Source organism: Zootermopsis nevadensis, unplaced genomic scaffold, assembly GCF_977971745.1.
Source record: "Zootermopsis nevadensis isolate Lab colony 2312 unplaced genomic scaffold, Znev_1.0 Znev_ptg000030l, whole genome shotgun sequence".
Lineage (NCBI taxonomy): Eukaryota > Metazoa > Arthropoda > Insecta > Blattodea > Termopsidae > Zootermopsis > Zootermopsis nevadensis.
Genome location: NW_028259162.1, coordinates 15,925,687 through 15,949,888, shown reverse-complemented (window position 1 = coordinate 15,949,888; position 24,202 = coordinate 15,925,687). Strand labels below are relative to the sequence as shown.

Sequence of the window (24,202 nt, the reverse complement as noted above, 5' to 3'; positions counted from 1 at the left end):
CTATTTTGTTGTATGAATGTCCTGTGTTTAATATATGCTTTGCATATGCTGAATGGTCTTTATTATGTTTTATTGCTGTAATATGTTCTTTATATCTTTGATTAAAGGTGCGTCCAGTTTGGCCTATATAGGTTAACGGGCAATCATTGCATTTCAACCTATATATGCCTGGTTTTTCGTATTGATTTGTTGTATCTATTTGTGGTTTTTGTTTCAAGATGTTTTTTATAGTGTTTTTTGTTCTAAATGCTATTTTTATGTTATTTGTTTTAAATGTTTTTGTTATATATTTGGTTTCTTTTCCTATATATGTGAATGTGGCCCATTTGTTTTGTTTATTTTCGTTTCCGTCTTCATTTATGTTGTTTATATTGTTTATTTTATTTTTGGGTTTTACTTCATGATTATTATATCCGTTTTCTATTAGAATTTGTTTTATTGTGTTACATTCAATTTGTTTGTTTACTGTGGTTATGGGATATGTATTTTTCCTGTTTATTAAGTAGTTAATAGCCATCTGTTTATGTTCATTCGGATGGCATGAAGAGGCATGTATTATGGTGCTTGTATTTGTGGGCTTTCTGTATATTTTGAATTCGAAGTTATTTTCGTTTCGTATTATAGTTAGATCTAAATAATTTAATTTGTTATTTTGTTCTTTTTCTAAAGTGAATTGTATATTTTGATTTATGTTGTTAAATTCATTTAAAACATTTTTTATGTCTGTATTTTTTCCATCAAAAATCATGAGTATATCGTCAACATATCTACTATAGTATTTAATTTGATATTTATTTAATATATTTACTATGTAATCATGTTCGAGATATTGTAAGAATATTTCAGATAATATGCTCGAGGTGGGAGCTCCCATAGGTAATCCTGTTTCTTGTTTCCAATATTCATTGTTGAATTGGAAATAATTTTGGTTAATAATAATGTTAGTTATGTTTGTAATTTCATTTATTAGATCTGTATTTATATTCTGTCTATTTAGAATATCTCTCACAACATCTCGTAGCATGCTTGTTGGAATATTTGTATACATATTATTGATGTCAAAAGAACAAATTTGTATATTTTTATTATTATGAAAATTTAGTTGTTGGATTTCATTTATTAATTTTATAGAATTTGTTATATTAAAGGTATTTGGTAAATTACAATATTCTTTTAAAATGTTTTGCATTTTTATTGCTATTTTATATGCAGGGGCTGATGTCCAATTTATTAATGGTCTGATAGAGTATGGGTTCTTATGTAGTTTAATTTGTCCTGTGATGATTGGTGCGGTGGCGCTATGATTATAGTATTGTGTTTTGGGATGGTTAAAAATGTTATTACACTTTTGGGTTATTTTTTGTATTTCCTTTTGATATTTTAGTGTTGGGTTTTGTGTTAGTTGTGTGAATTCATTTTTGTTTATAAATTGAGTGATGTATTTTTGGTATTGTTCTATAGAGAGTATTATGATGGTTTTTCCTTTATCTGCTTGCGTAATTGTTAGTTTATTTTGTTGTAATTTTTGTTTGATATTTTTTATTAATTTCCATTCATTATTATGTGTTTTATTATATTGATCGTTCTTTTTGTTTTGTTTAATTAGGTGTTCAATTTTGTCTGCTATTATGTGTCGTATATGATCTTGTTTTTGTATAGGAATTAGATTTATTGCAGTTTCTGCTTCCAGTGCTAGGTTTGTGATCCATGTTTTATGTTTATGATGTAAATTGTATTTTAAGCCTTTGTTTAGTAAATTATATTCATTTGGTGTGAATTGAATATTTGTTAAGTTTTTTACGCGACATGCGAAATGGTGTGATGGTTCATTTTGTTTGTATTCGTTATTATCTTCGTTTCGTGTTTTACTTATTAATGTTTTTATTTTATTATTTTGTTTCTGATATACTTTAGTCAATTCGGTTTTTAATTTTTGTATTATTTCATTTTCTATGTCCAACCATACATCCTTCCATATGTTTGCAACTTCTAAATGTTTTTTATAGGTTAATATGTTTAACTGATATTTCTTTTTGTATAATTGTTTAATTTCTGCTTTTATATATAATGTTTCTGCCTTTCGTTGAATTATTTGTATATTAGGATTATTTCCTTGTATTTTTATTTTTACATATTTCGGTGTTATTCTCTCCTTTAAACAGAGTTTGTTAAACCTAATATTAGCATTGCACTTCAATACCTTACGTTTTAAATTTAATAATTGATATATGCAATTTATTTGACAATTGTACAGCTTATATCTTAATTGCATCATGCTTGTGTTTCAATACAATACTTTTATTTTCCGTCGTTTACACAAGCTTATTGTTAAAATCATATAAAATCATATAAAATTTCACATAAAATTGTTACATTTTAAAATTGACGACATGTTTCGATATACAATCTTATCAACAAAACAAATGGGCCACATTCACATATATAGGAAAAGAAACCAAATATATAACAAAAACATTTAAAACAAATAACATAAAAATAGCATTTAGAACAAAAAACACTATAAAAAACATCTTGAAACAAAAACCACAAATAGATACAACAAATCAATACGAAAAACCAGGCATATATAGGTTGAAATGCAATGATTGCCCGTTAACCTATATAGGCCAAACTGGACGCACCTTTAATCAAAGATATAAAGAACATATTACAGCAATAAAACATAATAAAGACCATTCAGCATATGCAAAGCATATATTAAACACAGGACATTCATACAACAAAATAGAACATACATTGGACATTATAAAAATAATACAAAATAAACGACATAGAGACACCATAGAGAAATATCATATACAAAGAACACATAAACAGAACCTTGCATTAAACGACAGCAACATTTACACGAACAATCCGATATTTAACATTCTACAGTCCATTGACCCAACCCCCTAAACAACTTTCACCCAATATATATAGCCATACACGATACTCACAACTCAGTTACTGTCTGCCATTCAATAACAACGGACACGCACCTCATACACAACCCGGTATGTTATAATACTTTATATTTTGTGATTGCATTCATTTTGCTTGTAATACGATATATTTGAATAATTCCTTAAAATATTATAAATTAGAGTAATATTATTCCATTTCCTATTTCGGTAGCCTTATCACGATATGAAAATTAAAATTGATTTTGCAGATATAGGCACCCAGGCGCGTCTCCAAAAATAAAATCGAAGAAGCCTGGAGATGTAGTAAAAACGAGTAAAAACAAAAACAATATAAGCAGAGCAACAGATACACCAGATTTTAATTTTAATTTTGATAGACCTGACGATGATAAGATTGTATATCGAAACATGTCGTCAATTTTAAATTGTAACAATTTTATGTGAAATTTTATATGATTTTATATGATTTTAACAATAAGCTTGTGTAAACGACGGAAAATAAAAGTATTGTATTGAAACACAAGCATGATGCAATTAAGATATAAGCTGTACAATTGTCAAATAAATTGCATATATCAATTATTAAATTTAAAACGTAAGGTATTGAAGTGCAATGCTAATATTAGGTTTAACAAACTCTGTTTAAAGGAGAGAATAACACCGAAATATGTAAAAATAAAAATACAAGGAAATAATCCTAATATACAAATAATTCAACGAAAGGCAGAAACATTATATATAAAAGCAGAAATTAAACAATTATACAAAAAGAAATATCAGTTAAACATATTAACCTATAAAAAACATTTAGAAGTTGCAAACATATGGAAGGATGTATGGTTGGACATAGAAAATGAAATAATACAAAAATTAAAAACCGAATTGACTAAAGTATATCAGAAACAAAATAATAAAATAAAAACATTAATAAGTAAAACACGAAACGAAGATAATAACGAATACAAACAAAATGAACCATCACACCATTTCGCATGTCGCGTAAAAAACTTAACAAATATTCAATTCACACCAAATGAATATAATTTACTAAACAAAGGCTTAAAATACAATTTACATCATAAACATAAAACATGGATCACAAACCTAGCACTGGAAGCAGAAACTGCAATAAATCTAATTCCTATACAAAAACAAGATCATATACGACACATAATAGCAGACAAAATTGAACACCTAATTAAACAAAACAAAAAGAACGATCAATATAATAAAACACATAATAATGAATGGAAATTAATAAAAAATATCAAACAAAAATTACAACAAAATAAACTAACAATTACGCAAGCAGATAAAGGAAAAACCATCATAATACTCTCTATAGAACAATACCAAAAATACATCACTCAATTTATAAACAAAAATGAATTCACACAACTAACACAAAACCCAACACTAAAATATCAAAAGGAAATACAAAAAATAACCCAAAAGTGTAATAACATTTTTAACCATCCCAAAACACAATACTATAATCATAGCGCCACCGCACCAATCATCACAGGACAAATTAAACTACATAAGAACCCATACTCTATCAGACCATTAATAAATTGGACATCAGCCCCTGCATATAAAATAGCAATAAAAATGCAAAACATTTTAAAAGAATATTGTAATTTACCAAATACCTTTAATATAACAAATTCTATAAAATTAATAAATGAAATCCAACAACTAAATTTTCATAATAATAAAAATATACAAATTTGTTCTTTTGACATCAATAATATGTATACAAATATTCCAACAAGCATGCTACGAGATGTTGTGAGAGATATTCTAAATAGACAGAATATAAATACAGATCTAATAAATGAAATTACAAACATAACTAACATTATTATTAACCAAAATTATTTCCAATTCAACAATGAATATTGGAAACAAGAAACAGGATTACCTATGGGAGCTCCCACCTCGAGCATATTATCTGAAATATTCTTACAATATCTCGAACATGATTACATAGTAAATATATTAAATAAATATCAAATTAAATACTATAGTAGATATGTTGACGATATACTCATGATTTTTGATGGAAAAAATACAGACATAAAAAATGTTTTAAATGAATTTAACAACATAAATCAAAATATACAATTCACTTTAGAAAAAGAACAAAATAACAAATTAAATTATTTAGATCTAACTATAATACGAAACGAAAATAACTTCGAATTCAAAATATACAGAAAGCCCACAAATACAAGCACCATAATACATGCCTCTTCATGCCATCCGAATGAACATAAACAGATGGCTATTAACTACTTAATAAACAGGAAAAATACATATCCCATAACCACAGTAAACAAACAAATTGAATGTAACACAATAAAACAAATTCTAATAGAAAACGGATATAATAATCATGAAGTAAAACCCAAAAATAAAATAAACAATATAAACAACATAAATGAAGACGGAAACGAAAATAAACAAAACAAATGGGCCACATTCACATATATAGGAAAAGAAACCAAATATATAACAAAAACATTTAAAACAAATAACATAAAAATAGCATTTAGAACAAAAAACACTATAAAAAACATCTTGAAACAAAAACCACAAATAGATACAACAAATCAATACGAAAAACCAGGCATATATAGGTTGAAATGCAATGATTGCCCGTTAACCTATATAGGCCAAACTGGACGCACCTTTAATCAAAGATATAAAGAACATATTACAGCAATAAAACATAATAAAGACCATTCAGCATATGCAAAGCATATATTAAACACAGGACATTCATACAACAAAATAGAACATACATTGGACATTATAAAAATAATACAAAATAAACGACATAGAGACACCATAGAGAAATATCATATACAAAGAACACATAAACAGAACCTTGCATTAAACGACAGCAACATTTACACGAACAATCCGATATTTAACATTCTACAGTCCATTGACCCAACCCCCTAAACAACTTTCACCCAATATATATAGCCATACACGATACTCACAACTCAGTTACTGTCTGCCATTCAATAACAACGGACACGCACCTCATACACAACCCGGTATGTTATAATACTTTATATTTTGTGATTGCATTCATTTTGCTTGTAATACGATATATTTGAATAATTCCTTAAAATATTATAAATTAGAGTAATATTATTCCATTTCCTATTTCGGTAGCCTTATCACGATATGAAAATTAAAATTGATTTTGCATATATAGGCACCCAGGCGCGTCTCCAAAAATAAAATCGAAGAAGCCTGGAGATGTAGTAAAAACGAGTAAAAACAAAAACAATATAAGCAGAGCAACAGATACACCAGATTTTAATTTTAATTTTGATAGACCTGACGATGATAAGATTGTATATCGAAACATGTCGTCAATTTTAAAATGTAACAATTTTATGTGAAATTTTATATGATTTTATATGATTTTAACAATAAGCTTGTGTAAACGACGGAAAATAAAAGTATTGTATTGAAACACAAGCATGATGCAATAAGATATAAATAAGCGATGGCCTAATCAGACTATTTACTCAAGTGTAAAGCATGTATAAAGGGAATATTCAGAATAAAGCCAATATATAAACTTCCTTTCATCGTATTTATTGCCTAAGTATAATTTAAATACAACACGTCACCGTCAATTTTGATTTTTTCAACTACCAACAATGTGTAAATATGGACCGACAATGGTCAGCTTTTATACTATGAACTCCTGCGTGCATAACAATGCAAGAAAAAGTATTGGAATTTCTAATCCACGCCTGCAACAAAGTTGGTTCAGCACGCCACAAGGCTCTTTTCACGTTCCTTATGCATGCAGTATAATAGCCTGAATGAACCGTATTGCACTCCAATCTTTTACCTAAGAAACTAATTGTTACGTCATCTGTTTACTCGGCATTGTTGTGTTTCATTATTGCCGTCAACAATTCGCTTTCGTTACTGCAGAAAGAGCTGAGCTTTGAGTCGCTTGTGGAGGAAGTGCGTCGTTGAGTAGATAATTTTGTGCTGTTAAAAACGTTTTAGAATATCACGAGTACTTATCTTACATAAGAATTATTAAGAAATCTGTGATACTGCCCTCCATTTTATTTTTGATTAAATTGGTCTTTGCCGGTGGACATCGTGGTCTCTTACAATTGAAACAAGTTTGAGGTAAAAGATTCCTATTTATTATTATTGTTGTTCATCACATTTACGTGTTTCATCTGCATTTGTGAACTCGTGTACGAGAATTAGGCTTGTCAGCTTTTTAACACAATTTCAAGTAATGTTAGATTAACTTCTGTTAGTTCACGGCATCATTGAAAGTAAAATGATATTCCTTTAAGCAATTAAGATTTTACAATTATAAAGGAATAAAATGTGTTTAGTAGCCTAGAATCTTAATAAAAATATATGGCTCTTAAGAAATGGGATATATATGTCTGACAACAGAGTGTTGAGGAAGATATCTGGACCCAAAACGGGAGTGGGACAGATAAGAGAGAAAAGTGCAAGACGAGCTCCTCACCCGATGTTGTTAGGGTGAGGCGGGCAGGGGAGAGGAGTTTACAAGGCCTGAAGGGAGGAGACCTCTGGGAAGAACTCGGCGTAGGTGGGAGGATAACATTAAGACGGACCTTAAGGAGATGGGACTCGATGGAGCGAACTGGATGCAAATGGCTAAGGATAGACCCCGATGGCGGGATTTTTGAACACGATGATGAACCCTCTGGTTCAGTAAAGGAACGGGGCTATTCTTTGACGAGCCTAGTTCCAATCGAATTTTCATAGAATATCTTGCACATTGCAGTGTGTGAGTAGCGTGATTTAGGCCTGATCTACGCATGCGGTAGAACAGCTTAGAGCTTTTGTGACTGTTCAAAACTGTAATTCTCGCGTTCATTTGATAAATTTAAATTATATTTTGTGCTTGTAGTGTATATAAAGCCGCCACGGTGGTCTAGCGGTCAGAACACTAGCCTTGTAATCCTGGGGTCTCGGGTTAGATTCCCGGCGGTGCCCGAATTTATAACTTGTGTTGGGCAAGGCCGTGGTCTAGGCAACACGGAGTTTTCCTCCGGGGGCTTCCCCGGTTTCTCCGTGGCATCCCAACAATTACTCCATTCACACACAGAAGAAGGCAATGGCAAACCACTTCTGGATCATCTGCCAAGAACGTATATGAACAGGTCCCAGTCCGAGAAAAGGATGGAAGGATCCTATTCATATGGACCTGTCGTCAGACAGAACACTACAAATAAAAAAGTATATATAAATGTGTAACTTAGGCAGGATAGTCTTTAATCATGTAAACTGTTAAGCACTTTTTGTTCTATGAAAAAGCGTAGTCTTCTTTTTCCAAAATTTATTTGTTATAACTGTTTCTGCGTCAAAGGTCACGCATTTTCTATGGCATATTTTTGTCGTAATTTCTCTAAAATCGATTTACCAGAGTAGAGGCATGTAAGACTTTTTAGATTACATTGATATTTTATACGTAATGTCTAGGCACGTAGTTTACATATAAGAAGATTTATGCGAGTAATGACAAACACGCGGCATGACTTAATATTGCCTACATCAGTCACATTTTCAGGGTGATTAAGCCAAGAAGAGTGAGATGGGCGGGGCATGTGGAGTGCATGGATGGGGCGAGAGGTGTGCACCGGGTATTTTTGGAAAGCCTGAGGAGAAGAGACCACTGGGGAGACCTAGACGTAGATGGGAGAATAATCTCAGGCGGGATCTATGGGACATAGGAGTTGAAGGAGACTGGATTTTGTTGGCCCAGGACAAGGTCCGGTGGAGGGCTTTGGTTAATTCGGTGTTGAAACTTCGTGTTCCGTAAGCCGTCTAGGAAGTTATTTAGTTAGTTATATGTCTAATTTAGAGCTTTCTAATTTTGTATTGAATCTCAACTGTAACAAAGAAACAAACTGAGTCCATGGAGCGGAAGGCCTGCTTGAGAATGTAACAGTAGCCCAGGTAATCAAGTGTCTCGCCTTTTATGAAACATGAGATTTCATGTCCGTGTTTACAAGACCCCGCCTCTAAGCCACATCCACAAGCAGATGAAGTCAATTCACACCTTAATTCCCCACCTCTGAGATCCATTTTAATATTATCCCTGCAACTCATAGGACTCTCAAGCTACCTTTCCGTTTCAGGTCTTCCGATTAAAAAGTTGCACTTCTTGTCTCTGCCATGTGTACTACATGCCCCGCCCATCTCATCACACTTGATCTGACAGACTACAATTTATTAATTAGTGAAGAGATCTATAAAGCTCCATATTATGCAATTTTCACCATTCCCTTGTCAGAAACTCTCTCGCAGGACCAGATATTCTTCTGAGTACCGTGTTCCCTCTCAGTCACTCTCAGTTGATGTGCACACGCGTCAGTATGAAGAGAAACCTGTAACAGCGATGGACTGTGTTTCAGGAGATGGAGTCAAACCAAAGTAAAGATGGCGGCAGGTGCACGTGCACCAAAGCATTGGTCCATCTGAACGAGATGAGAGAGAAGAACCTCTTGTGTGACTCGGTGTTGAGGTTGGAGGACGGCGGCGTCTTTCGAGTCCACAGAGTGATCCTGTCGATGCATAGCGAATATTTCAGGTTTGTTTATTAACTGACGTGGTTCATTAACATGTGAAATAAGGACATAAGTATGTGAAATAATTTGTCCTCTTTACTGCAGAAACCTGTATTTTTATATGGCTATTTGTCCTTTGTTATTTGTTCATTGTCATGAAATCTCACGGCGGTGACGAAGAAGAAGAAGAATAATGTCTTCTGGACGTTGCGCCGTAGAAACTGAGTGGCATTTCAGACGTACTTACTGCCTACTTTCCTTGATGATTGAGGCAGTAAGCACCTCTGAAACGTCCGATAATTACTACGACGCAACATCCCGGAAGACGTAGGTGTTTTTTTGTACTAAATTTAAGTTCGGTTGTACCAAGGTGACAGTTAATCGATCTGGAGGGAGAAATAGGATCAATACCTTTCCAAAACGTCTTGGTTTTAATACATAAAGACGACCGACAAAGTGCAGAAGAAAGTTGGTAATGCACCTTCGTAACGACATTGTCTGTTACATTGGAAGCTGCTGTGAGTTGCTCTGTCTGAAATAAACTGTAACAAAGACCTTCTGGAAATAAGTTTCATTGGCAGGAGAGAATCGTTCGAGAATTTGTACATACGTTAATTTGCTTGTGTTTAAATAAAGATGCGGCGAGTTCTTAAAATGGGAAATTAATTTTAACCGTGAACCATTGTTTCTGTTTCCTAACAGACGTTTCTCACGTCTTGTTACAAGCTGTACCCCTCTTTCAGTTTTCCGACAATCAAATCCTCCTGTTTGTCTTGCACTGCAAAGCACTTAAATTGTAATAGGAAATTGTTTGCTGGTTGGTGATCACTTTTTAAAGGCCGCGTAGAACCATCGGCTTTTCTTTTAAGCTGTTTACTGTCGGGAAAGCGTTTTGACAGAACAAATAGATTTCATATTACGAACTGATCAATCAGTGGAATGTACATCCTGCGATGTATGTTGAAATATTTGATTTACTTTGCTGGTTGGCTTTAAAATTTCTGTAGGAGTTGTTATAACCTCAGATATCTCTTGAAGGAGTGAAATATATGTAAGAAACGAGGCGACCATTCTATAGTACAAATGTTCGCTGCTTGCATTCCGATTAGTAATTTATATTCTGTTAAGTCTCCGCACGCTCTTAACCCTCTGGCAGTTAATGTGATCCCATTAGTACCCATTCTGGCAGTTTTTGAAGTATTCAGATAACAGAAATTCGTATATCACACTGAAAAACGATACTTTTATTCGGCTACGTGAGTTATAAAAACTTAACGTTTATGCGCATGGCTTGTAATTTTCTGCTTGCCGTTTCTCCAAATCGACGACTGCTTCGTGACGATTCAGGACCCTCTTCACGACAACACTGCACACCAGCGAGGAGACTGATATTCTTCTCCACGCAGTCAGCTCAGACATGATGAACCAGATACTGGATTTTGTTTATTTGCGAGAGGTTGACATTCACTCCGACAACGCGCGTCAGCTGCTCGTGGAGGCTGACTACTTGTGTATTCCTGGCGTTACTAAACTCTGCTGCGACTTCCTCAAGAACGCGATGGACGCCGACAACTGTATCGGCATCTTGGTTTTCGCAAGGTAATTGATGTTCATTTGTCATTTGCTGTGACGTAAGCCTTCGCCGCTGGAGCGACTCAGCAGCCGAGTGCCGGGTCGGAGGTTAAGGCCTCTGACTGAGGACTGGGAAAATTATAAAGCGTTGCCAGGCTATTTATGTGCTTGTAATTTAAATGTTCTGATTTCTTTTTTTCTTTCCTTCTTTCTCTGCGGAATTCCTTGCTTCTTACATAATACTCCCAATATCAGAATCAACTTTCAGCCCCACATCTTTCTGCATACAGAAGAAGCACCTGTTAACCGAGCATCGATTATCCGATTCCCAAATTAGCGACCGAATTTCGACCAGATCTGTTGCGATCGGTTTCCACCGGCGAGAGTGTTTATAGCGATGTCCACGCGGTACAGTTCATTGATCTAACCTCACACCCATATTTTGATGAGAATTATGAAAACTTCAAGACATTTAGAGAAGTGGTTATTATTGGGCAAAGACAAGATACAACCCGCTGGTCCCCGTAGAAGATGAACTCTTACTTCGTCTTGTTCAGGAAAACATAGCTAGCAAATAAATTGACATTTGCAGAATCACACCAGAACCTCCACTTGATGCGATGGACTGAATGGCTGATAAATTCGCTATTTTAATATAGGAACTTCCTTGAACAGCGCCCACAAGTGACATTTCCCGTCGGCTTGTGTGTGCGAAACGCCCGCATCATCCACCGTAGAGGAAAATCTGCATTGAGTCTCTACTTATTTGTCAATTCCATGACCACGTTCCCTTTCTCTCGCTCATCCGACCTATCGGCTTATCCGAACCGCGGTTCCTCCCCCCCTCCCCCCATACAGTCCGGTTAAACGAGGTTTCACTGGATTAACACACATAGCTAACACAACGTCGTTTCGCCAAGGTTAATGCCAGAACTAAAAATTCTACACTTCTCATCTCACTGCCTTCTACACTTGCGTAAACCGTGCTCTTGTTTCAACCTATAATCTTATCACGAGGACGAGCGGGCATTGCCTTGGAAACTTCAGAGCCGAAAACTTTCTATTTATCCACGGTTAAACTGAGCATCTCTCATCGTTGCCTCGCACACTTATCTGCTCTCAGTGTCGCTCATTCGGGCTTCAAAAGGACTAAGGTAAAATTGGAAGCGAAATATTGTGGTGTGCAAATGCTTGAGAATCAAGTTCTTCCTGCAGTGTTTCAATGTGTCAGAGTTCGAAGGAGATCGATTCTGAGTCGGCTCTTACCTTCGCTGTCTCAGGTTTTACTTCTTCGCCGACCTCGAGACTCACGCTCACCGCTTCGTTCTGCACAACTTCATGCAAGTGTCTCTGAAGAGCAAAGAACTGCTGGAACTGCCTGTAGAGGAGCTGCAAGCGATAATCGAGTCCGAGGAACTGAACGTGAAGGACGAGACATTTGTGTGGGAGTGCATTCTCCGGTGGATCAACCACGACCCGGACAACAGGAAAGGTCACATCGCGGGCCTTTTGAAGGGCGTCAGACTGGGACTACTTGGCGCAAAGTTCGTCAAGAAGAAGGTCAGAATCGCCATGAAATCGTGGATGTTTATGGGAAGTGAAACCCACATTTTCAATTCCATATTCACACGTGTTCGTAACTAATTAATGCAAATCGGAAGCCTTTTCCTTCGTCACGTGTAAGCCCGTCTGTTTGTCCGCAGTTCCAGGTCGAGAACGTCTGACCGGATGTTCATTAGATTTAATGCTGAAGAGCTTTAACGGAATCTGTTGACACATTCCAATTCTGGTTAAAATCTTACAACAAAAACGTGAAAATTACACAATGAATTGAATGCCTTGTTTCGCGCAAAATTTCCTGCGTAAGAAATCCCCAGATTCACTTAGTTACCAAGGTTACAATGACTATCTGTGGAATACCGCTGGTAACACGCTCGTATACATGTGTGTATGTGCAAAACAAATATTCGATTCGTCCTTTTATGCAGATATGTGGTTGGATTTAATAATCGTCTTTTATTCATCGTCTGTAAGTTTGAGAGTCCGTCTGCACTGCAAATCTTTGATTACAGTCTCAGCCTTTATAAATATCCATTACGTGTTTCAGTTCAACTACAGCATTCCACCGTTAACTACATTCAAACGTCCACTCAGTTTGAATAGGAAAATCCTCCAACAGATAAATCACGTCTTCTGGCTCAGCGTTCTACATAACCAAAGATCCTACTGCCATAAGAAGCGTATCTTAACTGCTATAATAATTTCACACATGTCCGACGGTATACATAGTCAACCCGACAACACTTAGCATGATAATCGTCAGCTGATTGACCACATAGGGATAATAGAAATCGGAAAATGCAGCAAGAAAACTTCGTTCAACATCCAAGAGTAAATTACCCCAAATCTCATAGACAGCTTTAACTTTCTAATATTTTAACCGTTATCTCACGAAGCAGCCATACAACTTATGATATTCCTTCTTCCATTTCATCAAGCGCTTTAACCCGAGAGAAAAAATGTTTCTACTCAAGGTCAAATGCCCTGTACTTTCAGCCACTCGCCTCTTACGACTACGTGTGAAACACTCGCACGGAGTCATAAAATTTTATCTGCATCAAATGTCTATACAATTTAGAATTCCTATCTACTAGTTTCGAAAACTTAAAGAGAAACACCTGATGATGATCAATTAAGGTCGAAACATGCAACGGCCCTTAAGAGACATCGAGCCTATAATCACGCTGTTGTGTTGACGGACTTCAACCCAACCATCAACATACAGCAGGTTGCCTCCCTGGAAACTCGAAGCAACTAATTGTCATAACTTTCTTTTGATGCTACGTAATTTTGACGATTAAAGAATGTGGTGATCGCAGCGTCCATCTCGCACGGGAGAGACGAGAAATAAGTTACATTTTTGAATGTAACTCATATTGCAACCCTTACTGAAGTATTTAACTTTCGGTTGAAACACATTTCAATAGTTTTCTCTAAGATCGATTTAACCTTGATTTCGCTTCTCCCCACAACCTGTGCATTTGTTAATAGCGCCGTTATATAAAGCAAAAATCATATTATCTTGTATATACCACAGTCTATTTCGGTGAGTTCCGAACCAAATTATGTGTGAATTTCTTGTCTCCTCTGCAATGGAACGTGCCATCTCTTCCTAAAAGTTCATAAGGTCCACATTGAACTGTTCAACAGGTGTCAAAGCACCCGTACGTAACGGAAAATGAGCGGTGCAGACCCGTGATCTCGGACACGCTCACATACCTGCCCGACGTGAAAAAGTTGACGAAGAAACACATGGACTTCGTTATACCAAGGTTTGCTCGCCCGCGAAACCCACAGGACATTCTGTTTGTTATTGGTGGATGTCGCTACGAAGGGTTTACAAATGTGATCGAAGCGTACGACGCACGAGCAGACCGGTGGACTGTGGTGAGTTGCACACATTTCTACTCTTAACGTGCCTTGTTAAATGACGTCTCCGAGAAAAACTAACTTTTCTTTCGTAGCTTATTTATACCAAGTAATTGTTTATTTAAGCTTAATCACAAGCACCTCGTCGCCTCTTTATTTCGTGTTCGTTTATTTCTATTTCAGTGAACCCTTTTTTAAGAGAAGCTCCAAAGACATAAATTAAAGAGAATAAATGAATAAATTACACAAGTGCTGAGTCTCATGTACAATGTAAGTTGTAATAGGAATCGACGAAGGATGTGAAGTTTGCCTTAAATACCATTTACAATAAGCGTCCTACATCAACTGTCATGGCAACCTGTCTGCTGATTTTAGACATGAAACGAAATCATCGTTGATCGTCAGTGGATTTCAATGTAATAAATGAGTATCGATGTTGGCCATCTGCGTGGTAACGCCTCGTGAATTAGAAGGCTTTGGAGTGGGGTGGGGGAAGTACTGCCTCCAGCTTCGCGTCGATAAAACCCAAAACACCAACATCTGTCTTTGCCATCGTACGAACCTGAAATGTCAGCTGTTGATCAGAAATTAATTCTACATTTGTCTGTCGAACTTGACGAGAGCACTGGTAATGTTTGAGCTTCTCTTCGGGTCTTCCTCTTTCCTCCGCCTCTCATAATTCCATTTCTCACGGTCTTTGTCGAGTGCCACCCACCACGGTGGAGCAGTTTCGGTCCACTGTTGGGGATTGCACCTCTGATCCGGTGGTCGGTCGCTTGGACTCTAATGTACGGACTTCAGTTTAGTGAGCCAAATACTCAAAGAATCGTAAGCCATAACCTGTCGTTCCTGCAGGTAAAGGGCGTCGACTCGATCGGTGCGGTAGCCTACCATTGCACGGCAGTAGTCGGTTTCGACATTTACGTCATCGGTGGTTTTGGCGTTTCATGTGTCTGCTTCAACGCTGTTACGAAGAAATGACGCGAGGTGGCGCCTATGCATGAAGGCAGGTAAGATGCAGCTTGGTACCTAAGGAACTCCTTGGAACAGAGTTCTTCCTAAAAAGCTGATAGTCGCTCTGTTAGTCAAGATATAAATGTGAGCAGGTTCTGTACCACTCACATACAGGAGCATCGTGCAAAGTATGAATAGGTAGGAGGACTTTTTGAACAATGTTGGTTATAAGAATATGATTTGCTTCTTAATTCTTTTGAATTGTGATTTAACAATGACGAGCGAACAATTGCGTTCTGCGAGAGGAAATGCATCTGAATCAGCAATAAATGAGCATAGCAGAGCGTGTACTTTTACCGTTTCAGACGCAGTTTAAGTGTGGCAGTTCTGCGAGGTGCAGTGTACGCCATGGGCGGTTTCTATGGTGGTCTGCATCTCAGTACGGCGGAAAGATACGACTGCGAGACGGACCAGTGGTCTTTGATCGCTCCCATGAACACAGGGCGAGAAGATGCAAGTGCGGCTGTACTGAATAGTACGTAAATCCTGTGAAACATAAATTTGTGAAATAGTGCAGAAGGCGAGGCGTCTGTCTGTAACGACGCAAGAACGGTTGAAGGAATCGCAGGATTTGAGGTTCTCACGGTCGCGAGTACGAAGATGGCTGTCGTTTGGCTTCTGTCGACGTTTCAGACGAACTTTATGCCTTCATCATCAAGACATTCCTCATCTTCTCTCTTGAACTTAGTTTCCCTCACTCCTTTGTCCACATTCTTTTATTATCTCTTTCTTTTATCCGTGCTACGTACTACGTTATTTCACAGACTGCAACGGCTTGAAGTTCTGAGTCGTGATGGTTTCTTCTGCTCTTGTAAACTGTCCCTGTGCGTCGTCTTCTGCCTTTGTAGTGTACACTCGGAGTGAGTGTAAACAACCGTCAAACTATCAAACTGGCGCTCATATAATACGGATGTAATATGTTTTGAGGCAATCAATAATCTCATGTAAATAGCACTTTGTTTTATAAATGTAGAGCACCACTTGGCAGCTCGTACCGTACGTCTCTAGCACCAAATTTAATAAAATCCAATTCACAGAAAATGTATTAATAACTCACCATCATTACCATTATGCATTAATTTAAGCACTTTATGCTGTTTGTATTAAATTATATCGGTACAATTACTTTACTTTGACACGCTGTTTGTCTGCATTTAAAACAGAGAAACAGTTGAACAGAGACAGCCGTGTCTGTGGCTCGAGGGGGAACATAAAATAAAATATCATTAATAGATTTACAAATTTAAGTACGGATTGTCCCATGTCTGTGATCTGCATGGATCAGTTTAATGCCTCCGCCTTCATCAAAATTGTTTACAGTTTGTGTCATATAGCTAATTTGTTTTTACAGACAAAATATACGTCGCTGGTGGACGTCATGATAAGAATTTTCTAAACTCGGTGGAAGTTTACGACACGGACATCGACCAATGGACGTTCGTTGCACCAATGCTTTCTGGACGTGGGCGTTTTTCTTGTGTCGAGTTCCTGGGCTGTCTGTACGCCGTAGGTGAGAACTCTGGGCATTCTGAGTGATGCCCCTGTATCCTTCTTACAGAAATTGTTATTGTGAAATGTATTCCTGGTTTTCTTTGAGTGACTGAGATTTTATGAACAACATTTTTCTCCTGTCCTTACAGAGTTAGTTTGTTGGTAATTTAAACCCCGATTCGTCGTTTAGATTACATTCTCCAAAAAGAACAATTAACTAACTAACTAACAACGCATAATCTCTTGTGGTATCTCAAGTAAAGTAGACACAGTCGCAGTTTTTAAAGGTAAATATTTTGTCCTTGTAGCAAGGAAATTTCAGTTTGCCGTGCTGTTATCCCCAAAAAGCCGATGGTTTAAAGCAGTTCCTTCGCAGTCTTTGCTTTCGTCACTTGTTTGTGTCACGCCGTTTTGAAGAGTGCATCTTGTGTTGATATATAAGTCCTTTCGCACGCAGTTTCATGAAGCAGAAAACAGATGTCAGGCGCAATTTCCTGATGCTACAAGTACGAGAATAATATTGTAGCTTTTTCATCTTTAATTTCGTTCCTGGTACTAATACTAACACTTCAAGAGGGAATGAATTTTCTTCGTTGTATTTCATTTATTCGTTGCGTTTACGGAATTGCAAATTTTAAGTGCGTAAAAACTTTGGTTAAGACGGACGGAGTTTGAAGCATTGAAGTTACGAGAAATACATACGTCTAGAAAGTTATAATTAGTAATCTTGAAGGTAAGATACCACTTGTGATGATAGTCTTAAAAGGAAGGATAATATTAAAATGTTTTATGGAACTAGATTATGTGGAAATGGTTCAACTACCGACTTTTGTGAATAAGGTAATGAATCTTGTGGTTCCATACAGGCTAAACATTTGGTGGCCAGGTGACAGTTACAAATATCAAGATGGGCCCCGATAAATGGGGTTAGAATAAGTTCCCTTTGGCATTTTTTTTTGTATACTGTGACCTGTTACTGAATGTGTGTGTGCAGGAGGACACAACAAGACATCAGACGACCTCAGCACCGAAAAGTATGACCTCGCCGAAGACAAGTGGACCGAGATCCCTGGCATGGTCGTCCAATCGTCTTGCATCAAAGTAGAAGTAATCGACGATAAAATCTTTGTCATCGGTGGAAGTTATAACCAGGGCTCCGCATGTGTCGATGACAAGGAAATTCGATGGTTTGTTTCTTTCCTTGATTGTTCAGGGCTGTATAATCACAGACTTTTACTTTCGAAAAACACTAGGAAGTGAATTATTTCCGGTCAAAATAACCGCGATCTTGCGAATGCTGCGCCGTGTAGTATCGTAGAAATTGACCGACGTTTCGGAGGTTCTTCCTGCTTACTCAAGACCTTGAATAAACGCACGACAAATGGGTGAGTGGAGGGGGTAGAATGAAAGGAGGCAGGGCGACGTTGCGGTCAAGCTGAATCGCTAAATCAGAGGGCAAATGACTGGGAAATGCTAATCAGATGTAAGCTTTAACTGCATTAATAAGAAGCTCTTTGACGAAGTTTCTTTGATGAGTGGCACTCACTTGGACAGGAAGTTTGTGGCGTTCAGCACATCAGCACCGCCATAATCTTTATCTTTCATCAAAGGGTTAGGCCAGTTTCAGGTTTAACGACGCCTCTCCGTCTTATGTTCCAATTTCTGATGGAAGTTTACTTGGAAAAGGCTGTCTCTTGGCATGTTTGACCATGCAGTCTCCTACCATCTATTGACGGAGTTGGTAAGGAGCTCCAAAAACACCCCAGAGGACAAATTTCTTCTTATTTGTTTGTGCAAGAGCCTAAAATCCCACAGAAATTCATTCGATTTTGGTTTGTGTCTGTTTTACGTCCAGCAGAACCTCTCCAGAATTATTTTTGGTGGGTCAAAATTTTATTGTCATGGGCGCATGTCTCAAACAAGACACGCTTATCTCTCCGAAGAAAGCGTGTGATTAAATTTATTATTCTGACCGAAGGTAATGGCGTAATGAAGTGTACCAAACGTAGCTTGCGCAGTACACAAGTCATTAAAATAGTGGTAATCTCTCCCTCCATTTTGATGTAATAAAATATATTACGTTATAATACCGCGTTGGCCGGTGTCCTATGTGCATCTGAGTAAAAGAAAGATGAACTGGAAACTGTTCTGAAATATGGTGTGGGAATCGTGCACTGACGTCCGATTGGGGGAATTATAAGCAACGACATTTCGTTGGAAGCTATGCCCTTAGCTTCAAGCAATTTTCCATTCTACCCAAAGACATGGATATTTTTAGGTCAACACATTTTACGACTCGCAAAGACAATTCTTTTATACTTATTCTACATTGAAATGTCTAATATTTTAGAACACCAGAAGAAAAAGTATATATATTTTTAAGAAAGTGGATATTTTCTCGACATAAATGCACTGGCATTCAAATTACATTTCTGTTAAACTTATATTAAATAAATTATTTATGTTAGAAGACGCATTCCTTCGTGAGTTGCATCATCTCGTGTTGAGTTACATATTTTCTGTAACTGTGTCCGCCAAATGTGATAAAAATTGTCTTGAGTGTAGATAATACTGATGGGCGATGAAAGAGGGGTTGTTTATACTTTTAATTTTTTAAATTGCAGGTACCAGGCGCCAGAGATGAAATTTGATAGATACTGTCCGTCGACTTGTGTCATCAAGAACCTCCCGAATGCAAGCGACTACACCTACAAACTCAGAGACAAATTAATGAAGAAGAAACGCAAAAGAAGGAGGAGAAAAGTAAAATAAATGTTAGATTGGGAGAATCAGTAGTTTGCAGTTGATTACAACCACGACGAACACATTAATTTTAATTACTTTCCTTATGAAAATAATGTACAAATTTGAATTGATGTAGGAGCTACAAAAAAATAAGAAGAGAAATATTGTTTGCAGCAGAGAAGGAAAAAATTATTTCTCGTTATTTTCTGCTCAAGAAGTCTTATTGAAATTAGTTATTTTACAGACGTTTAATTTTATCTAAAATATTACCATCCACCAACACACAGCAGTTTCACCTTGCGTCTTGTATTAAATAAATCCACTTGTGGCGACATGTTTCGAGCTACGAAACCGTCTTCATGGTATTAGGGGAAGAGTAAATATTTTTCTTCATGGACATTGTTTAGAAAATCGTCATTACGAAGGTAAAACAGTGAGAATTTTGTATCGATTTCTGATCTACGTGTGATATTGTAAGGAAATTGCACATGTACATTTGGCTGAGTTGCCCAAATATACCGGTTAATTGTGCCATGTGCCTGGGGAAGAAACAACCTTTTCAAATGGCATGAAGAAACAGACGATGCTTTCAGTTGACAGATGTATTTATTTATTCAGGTTATTTTGTAGGGTACTTTTAAGTATTTTAATGAATTAGCACAAAATATTACTATAAAATACACAAAACTAAGAACTTGAATTTAGTTAAGATACATACGGAGTAATAGAAATATGTCACAGCTGTAATCAAACGGGGAACTCAAGGCATGTTTCCGAGATAAAATCTAATACAGGATCAGCTTAACAGATCTTAAGCCGGGCCTGAAAGAAGACTTTACGCCGTCTAACTGCCTGGTACCTGGACAAGAAAGTGCCATTAACCCAGACGTGGTTAACATAACACATTACTTATTCCCGCCGGAGCCCATTGTGTTACAAGACTGCAGACTCGAACTAATAGAAATTCGACGAGAAATGAGAGTGACGAGAAATTCCCATAAAATGAGGGAGCAGTTGGATAAACTAAATAAAGATGTTCAGACGGCCTGCAGAAGAAACAAAAATACATAAATTAGAAACGTATGTTTAGAAATAGAAGAACATTCTAATCGCCATCAAAATGGAGATCTTTTTGCTAAACTCAGAAGACTGACAAGAGAATTTAAACCTCAGAGTTGGGTCATAGAAAACAATTTGGAAGCGGAAGTAACAGAAATTGAGAAGATTTTTAATGTCTGAAAATTATATTTTCAAAATCTCTTTTCAAAATGTAGATGATGATGATTTATGGGAGCCTGATATAAATCTGACATTAGAACCTGGAATTCTACGTGGTGCGGTGAAACTAGCTGTTCATATGTTAAAAAGAGGAAGTCTTGTGGGCCGGATGGAATCCCTCCTGAGACCCTCAAGGCCACGGGAGATATCCTACTAAAAATATGCCAAAATATATGGATTACAGGAAAATGGCCTGAAGATTGGACAAAATCCATCTTTGTTCCAATATACAAAAAAGGATCGAAGAAAAAGTGCGAGAACTATCGTTTAATAGCGTTAATATCGCACGCCAGCAAAGTCATGCTCCAGATCCTACGTAATCGTTTAAAAAGCCTTTTTAGACCATCAAATACCTGAAGAACAACTGGATTTGTTAAAGGCAAAGAAAGGCACAAGCGAACAACTTTTAAATGTAAGGCAAACAGTCGAGAAGGCCAGGGAATTTTATGCTCCGGTTTATCTGTGTTTTTTGGACTATGGAAAGGCCTTCGATTCCGTGCAGTGGAGCCATCTCTGGCGAATACTTGCTTACATGGGTGGACATTGTTTATTATCTGAGGTATATTTGATATATGCGACTATTAGAGTTTCCACTCTGCCCCGTTTTCCTGTGACTTTTTGTCACTGAACTGACGACTTTTATCTCGCGATCTTACAGAAAACGATCCATGGACGTGAAACGTAAGTAGAGGGAAAACTGCAGTCATTTGCGGGTCACGACGGTGACCTAGCAGCCTAGCATTCCACAGGTTTCACCGTTGTCATTGGCAACACGAGGAAGAGTGTCAGCCAAACTAATGAAGAGGGGAGCAGAGCCAACTCACGGAACGTCGTGTAAGGGCATACCTCGTTTTATTGCGCATCGCAGATATTGCGTTTTGTACAAATTGAAGGTTTGTTGCAACCCTGCGTCGAGCAAGTCTATCGGCACCATTTTTCCAAGAACATGCGCTCACTTCGTGTCTCTGTGTCACATTTAATTAAGGTATGTACATTGGTTTTTATACATAATTCTATTTCACTCTTAATAGACTTCAGTATAGTGTAAACATTACTTTTATATGCGCTAGGAAACCAAGAATTTCGTGTGACTCGTTTTATTACGATATTCGCTTTATTGCAGTGGTCTGGAACCAAACCCGCAATATCTCCGACGTATTCCTGTATATGAAGTATACCACAGACAATGGACGATATCTAACAATGTTTCGACAATGAATCAACCACTGTTGAAACTCCCGGAATTTTGAAGACTAATAGTTTACAAAACTTTCTGTGTTTTCAGCAGGGCATACTCTGTTAAATATTACTTTAATAACTGAATGGGTTATTTGCAAAACCACGTAAGTTCACAAAGCTCACTTTCTAGAAAATTAAAAAACTTAGTTGATTTTACCCCAAGAATAACTTAAACCAAAACAAAGGATGAAATATGTGAGTCAGGGACTCATGTCATCTTGACGGGTAACATATTGTAACGTGGGGCGGTATTGGTACCCTGGATTGTCAACCCTGATTTATTCACGTCAAATTAAATCAGTTACAGTCAACTCTCTACAACAACAACAACACACTTCGTGTCTCTGTTCTCTGCACACACACATAGTCTCGCACTGTCCTTCGAGTCTATCTGGTCCCCCGAGCTCGGCGCTCTTCACACTCTTCGCTTACACATCGACCCGTAGCACCCCACTGGACACACGCTGGCTCCTCGGCCGCCACGGTCCACGTACCCGGTGCTCTCTCACGCAGCCGACCTGTCCTTACTCAGCGTCACAATATGATAGATAAGGATCCCCACACGAGCGCAGTAAATGCTCTTTCTCACGTGGTTTTTGTGGGAAGCGCGAGTTTATAAACCCCTGATGACTGACACTGTAGCAACAGCTCAACGCATTAAAAATAATGCCACATTCACGCTGTATACTAAAATTTGTAATTCCATTTCCACTCCCCAGCGGCGAAAAAAATTCTGTCGTTGTGTGCTTTCAGGATGTGTATGGAGTAGACACGGTCTTGGTCGGTCGATGATCAGTGACTGGCTTCCTATTGGTTGAGAGTCTAGGAAGTACCTTCAAGCGATATTCAATCATGTACTTCGACTGTCCTCGGCCTGTGAACAGGTATAGACTCGGTCAAAATGCCTTCGAGCGATTGTGGACTACGCATGCCACTTTCCTGCCTGTTTCTCGTCTATGTTACTTCAGCTCCATGCACACTTTGGACAGAGTAGATATTTGTTCACGTTTTCATTATTTATTTGTGCTGTACTAAACATCGTGCTCAGTATTTCAGGCTTGGCACAGAATGATAGAATGACCAATGAATTAAGAATCTGAAAACGATATGGAAGGAGCCAGTTGCAGCCTAATTTAATTTAAGCGTTTTGCACAGGCAGTTTACTGTAGGAACTGAAGAAAATCACAAAAGTCCTTAGTCAATGTAGCAGATTCTTTGGGCTCTCAGTTGAAGATGAATTATCTCCACTCCGCGGGAAGTTTTCGCGGGTTGGGGTAAGGGGTGAGGGAAAATTTTCCTGCTTAGGGAGTAGGGGTGGGTAGAGAGTTGATCTTACTGCGCGTGCGTCTACGCCTACACCTCAGCTCATTCAAATTCCAAACGCAATATTTTCCAATAGCCTTTATGAGTGCGGCCCACTTAGTATCGAATCTTCTTGCATGTTTGACGCGTAATTTGGGGAAGAGTACAACGTAGCAGTTCAACTCTACCCTACTACTAAGTCTACTCTCAGCGGACTTCTGGTAGCGCACGGCCTGTATCCACAACTTTTCTGTTTCGGAAAAAGAAAGCGTTGACTTACTGGAGGAAGTGTACTGAATGCCAAAGTTAGGAGCACACAACTTTATTCTAAAGGATTCACTTATTGTATAGGCGGGGTTCATTACATCGTGATTTATTGAGCATATGCATTTGTAATGATAGTGTCCGATGTCGAACTTAGACATTAACGAGGTTGCTGATTTCTGTACCATTCGCTTATTTTCTCAACTTCTCCACTGAAATTCCATAATGTTAACTTAATGTAGCCTAATACTGCAATATTCCTAGTCGACTAACTTTTTAAAATTAGTGTAGACCGCACTTTCTACGAGAAAATATTAGTGCGAGGCGTTCACTTTGTAG

At 37.3% G+C, this 24,202-nt stretch overlaps 1 protein-coding gene across 2 annotated transcripts; it reads left to right on the top strand.

Annotated features, from left to right (window-relative positions):
- The first annotated feature begins 6,908 nt into the window (after positions 1 to 6,908).
- On the top strand, positions 6,909 to 20,089 carry LOC110833809 (kelch-like protein 10). Of its 2 annotated transcripts, XM_022072298.2 has the most exons (7): positions 6,909 to 7,103; positions 9,377 to 9,552; positions 10,877 to 11,128; positions 12,382 to 12,661; positions 14,312 to 14,548; positions 15,386 to 15,540; positions 15,850 to 15,978. In XM_022072298.2, exons 2-6 carry the CDS (start codon positions 9,380 to 9,382, stop codon positions 15,509 to 15,511), a joined length of 1,068 nt encoding a protein of 355 aa, XP_021927990.2. In that variant the 5' UTR covers positions 6,909 to 7,103; positions 9,377 to 9,379; the 3' UTR covers positions 15,512 to 15,540; positions 15,850 to 15,978. The 2 variants fall into 2 exon arrangements, with proteins under 2 accessions (XP_021927990.2, XP_021927989.2); XM_022072297.2 differs by lacking the exons at positions 6,909 to 7,103; positions 9,377 to 9,552; positions 10,877 to 11,128; positions 12,382 to 12,661; positions 14,312 to 14,548 and adding exons at positions 16,896 to 17,054; positions 18,030 to 18,222; positions 19,660 to 20,089 and having other exon boundaries at positions 15,439 to 15,540; positions 15,850 to 16,019.
- The last annotated feature ends 4,113 nt before the right edge of the window (positions 20,090 to 24,202 follow it).

What these genes read in the sequence shown, in the direction of transcription:
- LOC110833809 (XM_022072298.2), top strand. Translation starts at nt 9,380, where the DNA reads ATGGAGTCAAACCAAAGTAAAGATGGCGGCAGGTGCACGTGCACCAAA. An exon ending in ATGCATAGCGAATATTTCAG is followed by an intron (nt 9,553 to 10,876) that starts GTTTGTTTATTA and finishes GTGACGATTCAG; the next exon opens with GACCCTCTTCACGACAACAC. An exon ending in GGCATCTTGGTTTTCGCAAG is followed by an intron (nt 11,129 to 12,381) that starts GTAATTGATGTT and finishes TCGCTGTCTCAG; the next exon opens with GTTTTACTTCTTCGCCGACC.